General features: G+C 37.4%; 3 protein-coding genes and 1 long non-coding RNA gene across 4 annotated transcripts in view; 2 read left to right on the plus strand and 2 right to left on the minus strand.

Moving 5' to 3' along the window:
- Nucleotides 1-1,943, minus strand: part of mmgt1 (membrane magnesium transporter 1) — a 5,777-nt gene extending 3,834 nt beyond the window's left edge. The window contains exons 1-3 of the mRNA XM_014024139.1: nucleotides 1,777-1,943; nucleotides 1,406-1,458; nucleotides 1,212-1,315 (exon numbers count right to left, since the gene is read on the minus strand). Coding sequence (XP_013879593.1) covers nucleotides 1,212-1,315; nucleotides 1,406-1,458; nucleotides 1,777-1,855 — 236 coding nt within the window. The 5' untranslated portion in view covers nucleotides 1,856-1,943. The remainder of the gene's footprint in view (nucleotides 1-1,211; nucleotides 1,316-1,405; nucleotides 1,459-1,776) is intronic.
- Nucleotides 1,944-2,279: 336 nt separating this feature from the next.
- Nucleotides 2,280-5,467, plus strand: pfdn6 (prefoldin subunit 6). Its single transcript, XM_014024140.1, has 4 exons — nucleotides 2,280-2,477; nucleotides 2,658-2,728; nucleotides 2,803-2,927; nucleotides 5,212-5,467. The coding sequence occupies exons 1-4, from the start codon at nucleotides 2,414-2,416 to the stop codon at nucleotides 5,327-5,329; spliced, it is 378 nt and encodes a 125-aa protein (XP_013879594.1). The 5' UTR covers nucleotides 2,280-2,413; the 3' UTR covers nucleotides 5,330-5,467.
- A 6,866-nt stretch (nucleotides 5,468-12,333) lies between these two features.
- Nucleotides 12,334-12,998, minus strand: LOC106528867 (uncharacterized). The gene is made up of 2 exons (XR_001311553.1): nucleotides 12,969-12,998; nucleotides 12,334-12,876 (listed from the first exon to the last, which is right to left on the minus strand). It is a non-coding gene; the product is annotated as an uncharacterized LOC106528867 (long non-coding RNA).
- Nucleotides 12,725-13,798, plus strand: LOC106528865 (transcription factor HES-7.1-A). Its single transcript, XM_014024142.1, has 3 exons — nucleotides 12,725-12,871; nucleotides 12,959-13,054; nucleotides 13,135-13,798. Exons 1-3 carry the CDS (start codon nucleotides 12,821-12,823, stop codon nucleotides 13,534-13,536), a joined length of 549 nt encoding a protein of 182 aa, XP_013879596.1. The 5' UTR covers nucleotides 12,725-12,820; the 3' UTR covers nucleotides 13,537-13,798.
- The last annotated feature ends 1,789 nt before the right edge of the window (nucleotides 13,799-15,587 follow it).

Consider the following 15,587-nt stretch of genomic DNA (forward strand, 5'->3'; position numbering starts at 1 on the left):
GTATAACTTTTTGGTTTATTTTTATTATTGTACATAGTATTTTTTAATGAAATGAATAAATTTTTTGAATTGAATTGAAATTGAAAAGTTAGCATGTTGCTAATGCCCAACAAGCGCGTCAAGGTCACAATGTAACTGCAGAGTAAGGAGAAAACGGAACAAGAACAGGCAAGTCTGAGCTGCAAGGAGAAAGCGCTGCTTCCTGAACGTCACACAGACTTGTTGAGAAATGTTGTGACATTAGACTAAAGTAGAAAAATGTCAGCGTAAAAAAGAAGCATTATGTTTGTAATCTGGTGCCAAAACTTTCCTGGAAATTTCTAAATAAATGTCAGGAGGACATCTAATAAACTCCACGTCTGAACCTGAGACTTTAAAGGAGACAAACAAATCTTCACAAGTTAATCCAACAAGGATTAAGACTTGATACTAAACATGAAGAAATCCAGAAAAACCACAGACATATAGGACTTGTTTAGGCTGATGTGCATAACTGAATAATGTATTTAGGGCTGCAACTAATGATTATTTTAATAATCGATTAATCTGTCGATTATTTTTTCGATTAATCGATTATTCGGCCAAAATCATTAAAACGCTTAATTGCATGAATATGAGTAGATATAAATTAATTTCATTCCGGTATAAATTAGGGATGTAAGTTATTGATTAATTAATTAATCTGAAGTTGATTTATCTTTACACATTGACTAAAAATTAATTGATAAGCAGACCTGCTGCTCGCGTCTCCCCCCACCCCTTCGTCCTGAACCTTTTTGCTGCTCAACAAATAACTTTGAGCCTCTGTCAGAAAAACTGGAGGGTTTTTATACTTTTGGCCCGAGAGGAGGAGGAAATAAATGGTGGATTTGGGATCTGATTAAGGACAATCGCCTGGATCTGTTTAACTGGGTTCTAGTTACTCACACGTGAAATGTGTGATCTGATGAAAAATTGAGGTCACGGTAATGTTGGGCTATATAATATATTCAAGATTAAAGTGTGTAAAGCTGATTCTGGTCTGAACAATATACATACGACCTCAGAGTAACTCAGCCTTAAGGGAGATTAATGTGTGTAAATAGACCCACAGAGATGTCTCTATAGATGCAGCTGAAGTGTTGATCTGTGTGTTCCCCCCCTGTGAAAAAGGTCAAAAACAGCTCCAGTTTCAGGGGACTAGCGATGGGCTGCAGGGAGAATCCACTCACTTGTTTTTAAGCTCTGAGGAAGCGTCCATGTCCTTGAACTCTCCAGCGATGTGGACGATCCCGTAGCAGGTCATCACAAACGATAATAAGGTCTGCAACACAATCTGGAAACGGGAGAAAAACATGACTACAAGATGCAAGAATGTGACAATTGTTTTTTTAGGGGTGTTGTATATTAAAGAGAAGCTACTCACGTCAATTGGTAGCGTTTCATGCTCCTTCTCTGTAAGCCGCATATATGACCGATCTGATGATAAAAGTTGAAATTTATTAGCACAAAACACAACTGCATTATAAAGCAAATAGTATTAGTTTGATCGTAAGGAAGGCGTCATTAAAACCAATCACACAGAATTTAACATATCACGTTCACTGAGAAAGGTTGGGGAATTATCTCCCCGCAGAAACTGACTACAAATGGTGCTAAGCTGCCCAGCATATTTGCTAGCTTAGCTGCGACAAGTCCGGCCTGCTGATTTATCAACAAGCTCGGTGTAAACTCACGCCAACCACGATAAAGTAACACATCGAAATGCAAATCTCCACTCTTGGTGCTAAAACTCACGCTGTGCCGCCGAGAAAGCTGCGTGAGCTAAAGCAAAAAGTCCGACACCGACTACCCCTTTCCAGAACGACGAAGCCATTTCGAAGCAGTGCGCAAAAGGAGCTATGGGCAGGGTCGTAAAGCAGTGTCGTAAACAGCCGCAACCATGGCTGCGTCGCAACTCGTTGCCAATTTCATTAAATTATTTTTAAAAAGTTTGTATTCTTGTGTGGGTCAAATGATTTGTACACTATTTTTACAAGCAAATGTCACCAGAATGATATCACTTTGTTTGGCTTGTGCGACATTCACGACACCTTGTAAATGGTATTATTCAGCTCATACTGAATGGTTTCCGAACTGCTTTCAGAGTTTTGATTAGATATTTGTTGTAAATAAATATTCATAAATTTGTGTAAGGCAGAGAAAAGAGTGACACCAAATTGAAAACCACGCATTTTTTTTTATTATTAAACTTTACCCGATGTGAAACCAGAAATTTTGAGTCTGTAGTGTTCCGTGAATCCAACACAACATCCGGTCTGTCCTGAGTCTTTTTCCTGTCAGCTAACGCGGAGCTCATAAATTGTGCTGTTTAACAACGTTTCAAAATTTATTTATTTAACTTACAGAGCGGTGTAGGAAATACTTCACAAATATGGCAGACGCGATTCAAAAGAAACTAAAAGCAGAATTGGAAAAATATACACAATTACAGAAAGGTGTGGTTCCTTCTATGCTAATGCTAAGTTGATGTGCATGTTGTTGTGTTTTGCTAACCTCGGCATTATAGACATCCATATCCAGATTAACGTCGTTTGGTTCGAATTTGTGTTAGTATGTGTATTCTGCTTTTGAATCTGCGCAAAATGATTATTACTGACTTCTTGCTCATTTTTCAGATGTTAGTAAAAGCATGTCATCCAGACAGAAGCTAGAAACTCAGCTGACGGAGAACAAAATTGTTAAAGAGGTAACTGCACCACTCCTTTTTATACACCGTAAACAAATCTTATCTTTGCCCTAATACATCTGGTCTCATTTCAGGAGCTCGATCTGCTGGACAGCGCAAACACTGTTTATAAACTTATTGGACCAGTTTTAGTGAAACAAGATTTGGATGAGGCCAAAGCTACTGTTGGAAAAAGACTGGAGTACATCACCGGAGAACTGTAAGCTCCTGTCCATTCCTCACAGCTCCTTACCTACAGTACTTCCATCACACACAGAAATGACTTTGTGCTCATGCACAAGGAAAACTTGTCAAAGAAAGAAAGAAAAGTAGACTTCCTTGAATGACCTCAAATTGCCCACTGCTTTGAATGCCAGAGTTTTAAACAAATATGTGCAAAATGTTAGGGAGGACAATTACTGTAACACCAAGATCCAACAAACAGACTGTGCAGTGTTTCCCCTGTCTTTATCCGAAGAGGGCGCCCTGCCCTCCCAACAGAACCGGCCTTTCTCTCTGCTGTTAGCTTGTACACAGGTTTTCAAGATCCAGGACAGTGACAGTCTGTAACCCTTGAGCATTTTTATATATTAACCCCTTAAGATCAGACACATCAAACTGTGTTAAAAATTAGACTTTCTTTCAAAAGGTTGTAAATAACCAACCAAAAAATAATTACATTTTCTGGTTTTAACTTTTTTCATATGTTCAGGAGTTTATAGTCATTAACCCTTTAAGCCCACAAGGTTTTAGAAGATTTCCTTCAGTTCTCTTGTCGGCCCTGTACCGGCCCCATCGTGCTCAACAGATTAAAAAACAATAATATTCAATATTAACCCCTTCTGGGGTGTACCAACAGGGTAATTTTCATGCATGCAAGAGGTTCTAAAATATTAACTTCAGGTTTGTAAAAAGCAAACATTTATTTTTGGGTTTAACTATAGTCAGCAATAGTAACCCTTTTCAACTGGTACTAATAACGTTCAACATGCCATAATGTCTTGTAAACACATTTAGTAATCAGTTTAATATGCAGTTTTGCTTGTATTAATGTTTATTGAGTTGTTGATGCAAGTTGAGAGCATTATCTTGATGGTGCCTCTGTTACTGAACATTTGCGCATCCAGCAGGCACAGAAAGTAGTCCACGGCAAACTAGTGTTATCCCATAGACTTAGATAAACCTAGAATGAGCCCCGCCTACCCTGTCCACTGTTAGCATGTGTGACAACATGGAGGAGCAAAAACGGGGATCTAACAGGGCGTTGGTTTGAAGTTTGAGATCTTCATATTAATATTGTAGTGCTATACAACAGCATTAATAGCCAATTTAATACAATTTAACAATTTTATATTGTTATTCTACATTATTCTTTTAGAACTATAATTCCATTTCAAACAGAATAGCCTACTGTCAACATAATTATGGAGTGTGATTTATTTTCAACTCAAAATATCTTCAAACTAACGAAATATAAAGTTATTAGTGAAGAAAATCAGTCTGGATAACAGCAGACTGACTGCCCGTGAGATATACGACAGGTCTGAACCACTTGTGAATTTTGTTCGTTTCTGAAAAAAATCTTAGAATACGAGAAAATGAACTTGAAAAAATGCCTTAAAAGAAATGCTGTTGTGAAAGATACGTTTATCCCAATTAGGGTTGGGCATAATCGTATCGTGTGCAATTAATTGTCAGAAAAACGTTAATCGATTATTTTTTGGCACTTGACAATTAATACGATTAATGACAACAGAGCTCAATGCTCCTCTTCACTTCAAATATGACGAACATTTAAAGAAAAAGTTCTGCAATTTATCAACACAATTAAAAATTTGATGTATAGCCTGAAGTCTGTAATTTTGACACAATTTGGAATGGATTTTTCCGAAGAGCAAATCTTTCCCACTAAATTGGTCATGTGACCAGGACATAAGGGTGTCCAGGGACTCCAGTGGATTAATCATCAAATTAATCGTTATCGGCTAAATACCACAATTAATCGTGATTAATTTTTTTGCCAATGTTGCCCAACCCTAATCCCAATAACTGTTTGTGTGTTAGCAAATTATTTTTTGAACAGTTTTAATTTTATTGAAACTTTTGGAAAATAATCATTGTTCCAGCTACAGTTGATTGAGTTGAGGACCTAACCCAGTACAAAGTGGCTGACAGCTGTTTGACCTCAGAAAACACAGAAATGTCTGTAAATCAGTCAGATTTTGAGCTAAAATCTGGTGTGAAATGTGGAAATCATTTCAAGACATGAAAACAGCTGCAGTTCCCGTCATTTTTTTTAATCATAAAATGTTCTTAGCTGAAAGCAAAAAGCGGTGAACGATATGTGTCAAGGTGCGCTAAGTCTGTCTTTTTTTTATATGGACACAATTAGAAAGCATCCTCTCAGGGTTTTTTTTTCCTTATTATTTTGATAGTGTAAGCCAGTTTTGGTGTATTTTCTCAGTGATTTCTGTGATGTAATGCAGTTTTCTGTCTCCTCTCAGTCAAAGATACGAGACGCTCCTGAAAGACATGGAGAAGAAGTCTGAACAGCATCGAGAGGTCCTGACCAGCCTACAGCAGGACTTTCAGAAAGCTCAAGGCCTTGCTGTGGGAAACTGATTGTCATTTTCACACGCAGCAGAGCAGAGGGTGATGAAATATAAATCTACGACACAAGCTGCTGTGTCTCGTCAGTAATTTACAGTGTCAGGACAGTGACTCTTCTGTTCTTATAATAAACCTGGTGTTTTTCATGAATTCCTGGTGTTTTTTTTAAGGAATGCTTTCCTAAGTTTCTCAGCACGAGGGACAAAAGGTCAACAGCAGCACTTGTTAGTTTACATTAAACATTTGTTTTTATTGGAGGGGCAGTCTGGTCCCAACTGGAGCAGATGTTGCCTCCTCACCTCACAGGAGTGAAGAGCAGCCAGTGCAGCATCGCTCACAATGCTTTTCATTGCCTTGTAAACAAAATGTGTCACTTTTGTCACTTGTAAATATAGATCCAGTCATTTTTGAGTATGCTGCTCACTGACAGAGATTTATGCTAATTTAATTTTTGTTATTTATACTTACTTACATTTTGGTCAAATCTAAATGATGTGTGAGATGTGTTACTGCTTGGATTATGTGTTGAAGAAGAATCTTACCTGTTTTAAAATTGTAGCTCAGTATCTGGGAAACAGACAAGGTTATAGATGAGATTATTGGCTAAGGTCAGTTTGCTGTGGTGGACATTTTAAACTGGTTTAACACCAGAGGTTAATCAATTATAAATGTACATCCAGGGACTTTGAGAGTTTCACCAAAATCTATGCAGTGGTTCTTATATTTTGCTATATATCAGCCGTTGTGTTTTGACAGACGGCTACGGCAGCCATCTTGAGTTTGATTACAAGATATTAATCTTTTTTTATTTTATTTAGTTAACATATATCCAGTGGGTCATTAGATATTTAGCAAACAGACAGGTAGCACTGACTAACAATTTGTGTAGCATTTTTATAGATGCCACATTCAGTGCTCTGAGTATGTGTTGGGGATTACTCTCAGCTACAACAACCTAAATTTATAACAATGACGAAACTAAAGTCATAGTTTTGGTTGTAGCTGCCATCTTGAACGGCGTTGATCCTAAAAGTAAAATGATCAGTTGTAGATGTCCTTCCAATAAGAACTTCCTGACATTTTTGGTGAAAATCTCTCCACTTGTTCGTGAGATATTTTAACACATTAAACATCAAAAACATCACTTTTCTGCTGCGGGTGATGATGTGAAAACCTGTCAGAACTAAAAAAAAAAAAAAAAAAGTTTTCCTCCAACACGCGCGCAGTTCACACTACACAACAGCGCATGAGTCAAAGCTGTTTTGGCGCACGTGCGGCATTAACACCTGAGGTGCGGGTTTGTTTTACATACGGACTGGAGACCGACACGTGGCCCTCACTTAGACCTTTTGGTTCAAACCTTCACTAAACAAGAAATAAAAACCGTAAAACAGCTGAACATTGTCGTAAAGCGCACGTGTTTAGCTTATTGCGTTACATTCCCAACTATTCCCTTTACATTATCCAGCAAATCAGTTTAGTGCAACTACTTCTGTTAAAATAAATAAGTTAATAATTAAATGTAGTCTAAGCTGTTGTATGAATACTAAGTGTGGGAACATCAGGTCTCATTTAGTTTATTGAGGCCAAAAGGGGTTTTATTATATTCTCAGCTGTGTGATAATCTGCAACACTTAAAGAACTAAACTCTGGTGGTTTTTACTGAGTTCCATCTCTGCATTAAACACGGTTATCTGATTTATTTGTGTTTTATCTGATCTGTAAGGCTTTTCTCTGACAAAAGCACATCCTCAGTGGGGGCCAGTCCTTTCAGAGGGGCTTCAGACTCAAACACAAAGAAAAGAGAAGAAAAATGTTTGATAAGAGCCAGAACATTTGCATATTAGAGCCTTTTTAATGAGCCCTCGTGCAGACAATAGGAAGTGGAGCCAAATATGTCAGACAGTTATTCCTTGAATAATGCATTTCGCCCACCGTTAGACTGAGCTTATCTTGAGAAATGAATTAGAGTCACATCTTTAAAGTAAACTTATACAAAGTCAATTACAGCTCAACATCTGTAAAACCACCTAAATATGTAGGTGTTTGCTGCTTTGCTGCCCATCTTGAATTGAGTTGGCTCCAAAAGTGAATCTGCAGATGTCCTCGGGGATTATTTCCTGAAAGTTTCATTAAAATCCATCCAGTGGTTGAGGAGATAATTTGCTAACAGACAGAGATGACTCCAAATAGTCTGTGACCAATTTTAAAACAAAGATCTACAACCTTTTAGCACTCAAAAGGTGGTGTGAATGACTCATCAAATCTAAATTGCTGAGTTTTAGCCAGGTGTGTTTTAAGTTTTAGTTTGCTGCAGTTTATTCTCAATGATTATCTGTTAAAGTCAAGAACTTAAAGCCAAATTAGCTGGCAAAATATACAATTTTCCAGTATGAGTTGGATGTTTTTGCTTCTTACCCAACTTTTACATTATTAAATGAGTGTTTGGGGTTAAATGTATACCCAAACTCAACAGAGTTTTTGTATAAAACTTGTTTTTGAAAACAGCAAATATTATTTGCCTTTGTTTAGAATTAAATTATCTGCTTCGTTTTATCTTACATTTAATCCTGCTGCTTCCTGTCTGCACAGGGGGGACATGCTATTCAGCCCTAATTTAAACATTACGCTTGCAATCTGTGTTAGTCCCAATGTGCTGTAAAGAGCTGGGCTTTCTACTGATATCAAATTTGTGATCATGTCATGATCAGACCACATGTACTTGCTTTTTTGAAATGGCGGAAATCCCCATATCAACATTTTATGAGGTAGGTAGGTAAGTGATAAATTTCTTATCAAAAATTATTTATATTGCTAAAAATGACATTACCTCATTAGTTTGCAAGTTTGCATCATAGGTTTGCTCAATTTAAGACGTACAATATTATTAACCCTGTAAAAATGCAAGTTTAATCCATTGTCCTTCATAGGGGACAGTGGGACTTGCTAAAGACAATCTTAACCACTTTTCATGCCTTGGAAAGTATAGGACCGAATGAGGCAGAAATGATTTAATGAGTGTAGTGGAGACACTTGCCTGCCAATATTGATGAAGAGCAATTTGTAAGTTAGAGTCATGGAATTTATTGGTAATAGTGAGTGCAATGGAAAGAAACTAAACTTTTTAAAAGAACACATAGACACAATAATGTAAAATTTTGTAATGGCAATTAAATATGTAATTACACATTTTGCATTACGTTAAGTATAATTTTTTTTCAATCAACATAGTTTCAACCCGGTTGTGGAGGAGAATCCCTTGCAGGAAAGCAATGAGCACAAACTGGAGGCCAAGTGATTACTGTAAACAGTACATAGATAAAAGCATTTTTGAAAAAAAAATGTCAGAATACACAAACCAGCGAGAGTATTTAAATGTTTAGATGCATTTCAGACATGTAATTAGTTATATAAGCACTTCTTAAAGCCATTTTTTCAACTTTTTGTCTGTTTATGAATTTCAAAAAGTATAAATCTGTTCTAAGTATTCATAACATAAAAATAAATGTAATTTATCAGTTTTAAATAATCATGATGTAAATTTTTTTTTTATTTCAAGCAAGACCCGATGTCCATTATAAGAGACATTTGGTAAAATTTAAATAAATAGCATCTATGAAAAAATGTTGCAATATGTTTCTTTCAACATCAATACTTAAACTATGAAAAAAATCAAAATACCAAAACATATTTTCTTCTGGGTCTCAGGAGGTTTTATTGTACCGTACTGAAAGTAAAAACAAATTCATGTATTTATCCCAGAATCCAACACAAAAACCAGTGAAACTGGTGATGGGGGTAGGGGGTACGACGACTTCAGACTGACTGAAGATTTTGTTGTTTGTTTGTTTATCTCCAAACTTATCTCTCACAACAGAAGGCTGCTACAGTGTAGACAACTTGCCAGTTTTACAGGTTTACATGTTAGGCCAATGCATCTTATTACCCCCACCCCCACCCCGTCGAACTATGTCCCACCCACCCCAATTTGAACCCCTAAAAACACGTTTGACAGTGTAAGGTACTATGGTAAAGTTAGATTTATTTGCTTTCCCAGAAAGCAAATACATAACAACATACATGTCAACTTGTACGGATTGTCCATAAGTTATAAGGATTTTATGTCATTTTGCAGGTATACGGACATATAGCAATCTCATGGATTTTTTTCAAGTCTTACGAATTTTTTCAAAACCTCATTTTCAAATTTATCTAACATGTCAGAGCCTGGATGATTTAAAAACAATATATGACATTAAATAGCCATCTTCCAACCTGTTCTGCCGCTAGAAATAAGTTTTGAACTTTTTCCGCTCTCCTTTCCTCCTGCTTCGCAGCGAAGCTGACCCCCCCTCTCCCCCCATGGGTGCGAGTTGTATAGATTTTTTGCAAAATGTATGGATTTTTGAGGCTTTTTATACAGGTAAACATTCGAAGAGGTTGACATGTATGGGACAACAAAATACAGACTTGTTGTTATTGAGTTCATCAACACGAACCACTGCCTGGGAGGCACTACTAGCCCCTCCCCCGTCAGAGTGTCGGAGCAGGACGAGTCAGCGCAATATCAATCAAATAAGAGAGAGGGTGGGGGCATTTGCTCCATTGGGGGGGATTTTTTATGGGTAGAGTAGTTTATTTTTCCTGTAATACTTCATTATAGTTTTTTTAAGACAAAAATTGAAAGCTTAGCAGAGTTACAACCAGGGATTACAAATAATTACTTTTTTCTTCCACAGTTCAGCGCCCCCTCCAGCAGATGGTGCTCTAGGCGACCGCCTAGTTCGCCTATGCCAAGAGCCGGCACTGCGTCATCAGTCTGTATTAACCACTCTCAGCCTTCACATCAGTGGATCAAAGTGTTCTGATTTCCTTTTTGTTGTTCCTTCATACATAAATTTAGTCAGTTTTGCCATCATGTCAACTTTTTGTTTTCTTTTTGTCATTAAATAATTTTAAGTTATCTTCGAGCTCCACGTAGTGCTTATGAGGCTGAGTTCACCTGAAACTCATTAGACTGAAGAAATCTCTTGGAGGAGAGACGAAACGTTTCATTAAAGAAGAACCCATCCAGAGGACCTACTTATTTTTTTTCTTTTTGATCCACGTAGTCTACTTTCTGTGTCACCACTTCTGTGCTTAGTTCGTCTTTTAAAGACAACTTCTGTTTGTGTTAAAAACACAAATATTTTAAACAGACTATAAAAAAACAGATATCACATGTATTCCAAAATACAAACCTGCTGACTGTATTTGATCTGTTGTGCACAGTTCTGTAGATGCTGAAGTGTTTCATCTTCATCAGAGGCTCATACAGCTGTATAAGGCACTTGCCTGCCAATATTGATGAAAAGCAATATGTAAATTAGAGTCATGGAATTTATTGGTAATAATGAGTGCAAAAGAAAGAAATTAAACATTTTAAAATTTATAACACATAGACACAATAATGTAAAATTTTGTAATGCAATTAAATATGTAATTACACATTTTGCATTACGTAAAGTATAATTTTTTCCCAATAAACATAGTTTCAACCCTGTTGTGGAGGAGAATCCCTTGCAGGAAAGCAATGAGCACAATCTCCAAGACTGGAGGCCAACTGATTACTGTAAACAGTACATAGATAATAGCATTTTTGAAAAAAAAAAAAGTCAGAATACACAAACCAGCGAGAGTATTTAAATGTTTAGATGCATTTCAGACATGTAATTAGTTATGTTAGCTCTTCTTAAAGCCACTTCTTCAACTTTTTTGTCTGTTTATGAATTTCAAAAAAGCATAAATCTGTTTTAAGTATTCATAAAATAAAAATAAATGTAATTTATCAGTTTTAAATAATCATTATGTAAAGAAAATTTTTATTTCAAGCAAGACCCGATGTCCATTATAAGAGACATTTGGTAAAATTTAAATAAATAGCATCTATGAAAAAATGTTGCAATATGTTTCTTTCAACATCAATACTTAAACTATGAAAAAAATCAAAATACCAAAACATATTTTCTTCTGGGTCTCAGGAGGTTTTATTGTACCGTACTGAAAGTAAAAACAAATTCATGTATTTATCCCAGAATCCAACACAAAAACCAGTGAAACTGGTGATGGGGGTAGGGGGTACGACGACTTCAGACTGACTGAAGATTTTGTTGTTTGTTTGTTTATCTCCAAACTTATCTCTCACAACAGAAGGCTGCTACAGTGTAGACAACTTGCCAGTTTTACAGGTTTACATGTTAGGCCAATGCATCTTATTACCATCAGTTCTGATTAATCTTATCTGTTCAAAAGACGATGACTCAAGATGAGCAGAGTTTGTGTTGGTATGTCTGGATAACCTGACATCAGTGATGTAAATGTTGAATGAAATCCTACACAACTGTTCAAACCACAGTTGCTTTGAAAAACTTTAGATCTAATTTAGTAACACGTAAACAGGGGCTTGGTCAGATTTGAAAATTTTTTGCATTTGTCATGTTCAGAACATTTGGGAAAAAAATCATGCTTGACTCAGTTTTGCCTGCAGAGTGATCTGCCTGACTAATTTTTTAACAACTCAGTATGTCATTAGCTGAGAATTTTGGCAACAAAACACAACTCATTTATTACACATCCTGTGTTTGAATTTCTGTAGTGAATATTGCAGATGTTTTGTGGTAAATGAGACATGTAAAACATTGAAAACTTGTGTATTATGACATCCATTATTGCTTCAAAAGCCTTCAAGTTGAACATGCACTCTTATTGGTAAATGTACATTCAGGTATGTATTTTTCTATTATAATAATGTACATATTTACGTTATTTTTCTAATTTAGAAAAATAAGTTTAAGTTTAAATTTTGGATCAGTTAAAACCCTTAAATATCTTTACAAATGTACGTTATGTATTTTATGTTGTGAGCTGTTTTTATACCAGGAATATTTCCAGAAATACAAAAACAAATACTGTATGGATGTAAAGAAACAATTATTTGAAAACAAAAATGTTTTGAATGATTCTCCATGCAGCAAAAATATTTTTTACATAACATTTTATATGGTAAATTGTTTTCGAACAGAAATATGATGAAATTATTTTTATAGTAATCCACTGTCCAAACACTGCTGTTCCTGCCACGAGGATTCTTTACAGAAATGAGAAATAAAACAAAAGAGCTGCTGTCTGGTCTCACCTGGACCAGTCATGACGTCACACTCCATATATGGAAATGTAGGGCTGTTTCCAAAGCAGCTTAAAAACCCTGAAAACGCACAAAAACTATTTGTGTTACTTTTAAACGTTGCCACAGAACATATTATCATTTTATATCCATATTTAGCTGAAAAAGCAATAAGAAAAACTGATGGATTTATTAAATTCTAACATTTAAAATCTTGTGCGCCATTCTGACGCAGAGAGGCGGAGGTGGGGCCTGCTGGTAGGTGGTGGGACCTCCACCCACACGTGTCCCAGCCAGTCAGGTTCGGGCTCGGAAGAGTTGCAGATCAACAACGAACAAACATGAAGGTTTTATTGTCCCCCGAGTCTCACAGGCAGAGGTCCAGGAGGAAGGTGAGCTGCGGATTTTAATCAGCATCACTTTAAATCTTCGTTTCAGCAATAAATCAAATTTCAAGTAAATTGATTTTTCCCCTGAAGGTGTCCAAACCAGTGATGGAGAAGCGCAGGCGGGAGCGCATCAACTCCAGTCTGGAGACTCTGAGGCTTCTGATGCTGGAAAATACCCAGAACGAGGTAAGATTGTTTTGTTTTGACTGAGGAGAAAGCGTCAAATTTGCTCCTTGTTGAGGGTCCCGCTCTGCTGCTCTCCTCAGAAACTGAAGAACCCGAAGGTGGAGAGGGCGGAGATTCTGGAGAGTGTGGTGGACTTCTTGAAGACGGAGAGGGGTCGCCGGGACGTGGCGAGGGAGGTCCCGTCCGGCGAGCAGAGGGGCCCTCGCGACCCTCAGCACAGCTACCGGGACGGGATCAGGTCCTGCCTGCTGAGGGTCAGCCACTTCCTCACCACCAAGACCCAGGAGCTGGAGGGGAGCCCGGCACCAGTCCAGGGGTCTCCGCTGCCCCTTCGTCCTCCCGCTGTTCCCCCTCAGCTTCACGTCTCGCAGCTGTCCTCCTCCTCCTCCTCCTCCTCCTCCTCCTCCTCATCATCATCTTCATCATCACCGAGGGTCTCTGCGCACAGCACGGATCCACTGTGGAGACCCTGGCCCATGTGAGGAGCCCCTTTGGGACACATTTAATCCCTCGAGGCGTCTGTTGATGCCTGTTTTGCACAGCCTGCATGAACAATTTTGCACAGTGATGAATTTTGTTTCTTTTACGGACGTTAGAAATAATTTGTTTTGCTTTTGTGTTAAAAAAAAGGTGATTTGTTCTTTTGGGTCATGCGTAAAGTTGATGCGTTGTTTTGCTCTGGTATTAACATGAGAACAAAAAGGCTGCTCTGTTCCTGTTTTCAATAAAAGCTGAATAAAAATGCCCCTGTCTGCTTCCTGTCAGTCTGGCTGGAGTGGCCCATCGGCTGTGAATGGCCGGAGCTCGCTCCGTGGCTGCAGGATAAAGAACCATCAGCAGGAACGTTAGCAGGTCCTCAGCTCAGACTGGACTCCTGGTTCCTGCTCATTGACATGTTGATCAGGAGTTCACACGATCACATTCAGTGGGTCCTGCTAAAATGAAGCTCAATGAAACTGACCTTTTAATCCCTTAGGATGGTTATTTGAAAATTTGCGACAAGAAAAGTTGATAAAATAACAAAGGATTTTTAAATGAGTCAAACATAAATAAATAGCTGAGATAAATTATAGGCTAATAATAAAAAAGATGAAACTTGACATAAATAACTTTTAAAATGGAAAAATTACAAACTAGCCATATTAAATATTTACTTTTATCAAAGTTTAAACATTTAAATACTGTTACATATGTCACAGTGAAAACATCCTAAAACAAAACATCAGTAATTAATAATATTATTGATATTAGGAAGTTCTTCTTACATTTGAGGTTCTTTATTTATCGTCTGTTCATAAAAACAGTACTACTGGGGATCGTTTGTGTGTTTTGAATTGTCCTGATTTTGTATGTCCTGATACATCTCAGTAAACCAGGTAGAAAAAAATAAGTAGGTCCTCTCTGGATGGGTTGTACTTTAATGAAATGTTTTCTCTCTCCTCCAAAAGACTTCTTCAGTCTGAGTGGTTTATTTTTTGTTTTTGGATTTTGTATGTTTTTGTGTGGTTTCAATCTGTATTTCTCACATGCTAACACAGTTTCGTTTCTCCCTGATTGGCTCTCAGTATTTTTCCAGTCAGTCAGCCACTTTCACATGTTGCCACTCCCCAATCAATTCAGTTGTCAGCAGTGCTGGCTCTAGCCATTTTGGTGCCCTAGGCAAGTTGAAGCCCCCCACCCCCCGAACTATGTCCCACCCACCCCAATTTGAACCCCTAAAAACACGTTTGACAGTGTAAGGTACCATGGTAAACTTAGATTTATTTGCTTTCCCAGAAAGCAAATAAATAACAACATACATGTCAACTTGTACAGATTGTCCATAAGTTAAAAGGATTTTATGTCATTTTGCAGGTATACGGATGTATAGAGCAATCTCATGGATTTTTTCGTCTTACGAATTTTTTCAAAACCTCATTTTCAAATTTATCTAACATGTCAGAGCCTGTAGGATGATTTAAAAAACAATATATGACATTAAATAGCCATCTTCCAACCTGTTTTGCCGATAGAAATAAGTTTTGAACTCTTTCCGCTCTCCTTTCGTCTTGCTTCGCAGCGAAGCTTTGTGTTTTTTATTTCTATTCAGATCATCTATTTTGCTCTTTGTCTTCTTATATATTGCTCAAAAGGTCTTGCCATTTGCTACTGGTTTGTTCATTATTAAGTTTTTTAGTTTAGGCCCCTATTCTTGCATTTTGTTCTTCGTGCATTTCTGTTTAGTTTTCTTTTCTTCATTTAATGAGTCCTCTTTAGTTTCTCTCACGTTATTAGTCTGCCTCCCGGCTGTTCTTATTGTAGAATTCATRTTTACCAGTTTTTTACTCRCAAGCGACGCCTCATCATCCTCGTGTGTTTCAATTGATCCGTCACTCAAACTCTTCATTTTGTAGGCCTACAGTCCAGCACCGGACTCCCTGATTTCATGAGTTTTTTGTCTTATTTTTCCGTTCTGTGTTGTACTTTTCTGTTTATAATTTCAGTCTGTGCGCGAGAAGAGCGCGCTGCTGACCAAGAGAGAGCACGCGTGCTC

The sequence above is a fragment of the Austrofundulus limnaeus genome, unplaced genomic scaffold (genome assembly GCF_001266775.1).
Source record: "Austrofundulus limnaeus strain Quisiro unplaced genomic scaffold, Austrofundulus_limnaeus-1.0 Scaffold408, whole genome shotgun sequence".
NCBI classification, from domain to species: Eukaryota; Metazoa; Chordata; class Actinopteri; order Cyprinodontiformes; family Rivulidae; genus Austrofundulus; species Austrofundulus limnaeus.

Excerpts from the sequence above, each read along its gene's own strand:
- pfdn6 (XM_014024140.1), top strand. The coding sequence starts at position 2,414 with ATGGCAGACGCGATTCAAAAGAAACTAAAAGCAGAATTGGAAAAATAT. Across the intron at positions 2,478-2,657 it reads ATATACACAATTACAGAAAG|ATGTTAGTAAAAGCATGTCA; the intron begins GTGTGGTTCCTT and ends CTCATTTTTCAG. Across the intron at positions 2,729-2,802 it reads AGAACAAAATTGTTAAAGAG|GAGCTCGATCTGCTGGACAG; the intron begins GTAACTGCACCA and ends GTCTCATTTCAG.
- LOC106528865 (XM_014024142.1), top strand. The coding sequence starts at position 12,821 with ATGAAGGTTTTATTGTCCCCCGAGTCTCACAGGCAGAGGTCCAGGAGG. Across the intron at positions 12,872-12,958 it reads GGCAGAGGTCCAGGAGGAAG|GTGTCCAAACCAGTGATGGA; the intron begins GTGAGCTGCGGA and ends TTTCCCCTGAAG. Across the intron at positions 13,055-13,134 it reads TGGAAAATACCCAGAACGAG|AAACTGAAGAACCCGAAGGT; the intron begins GTAAGATTGTTT and ends TGCTCTCCTCAG.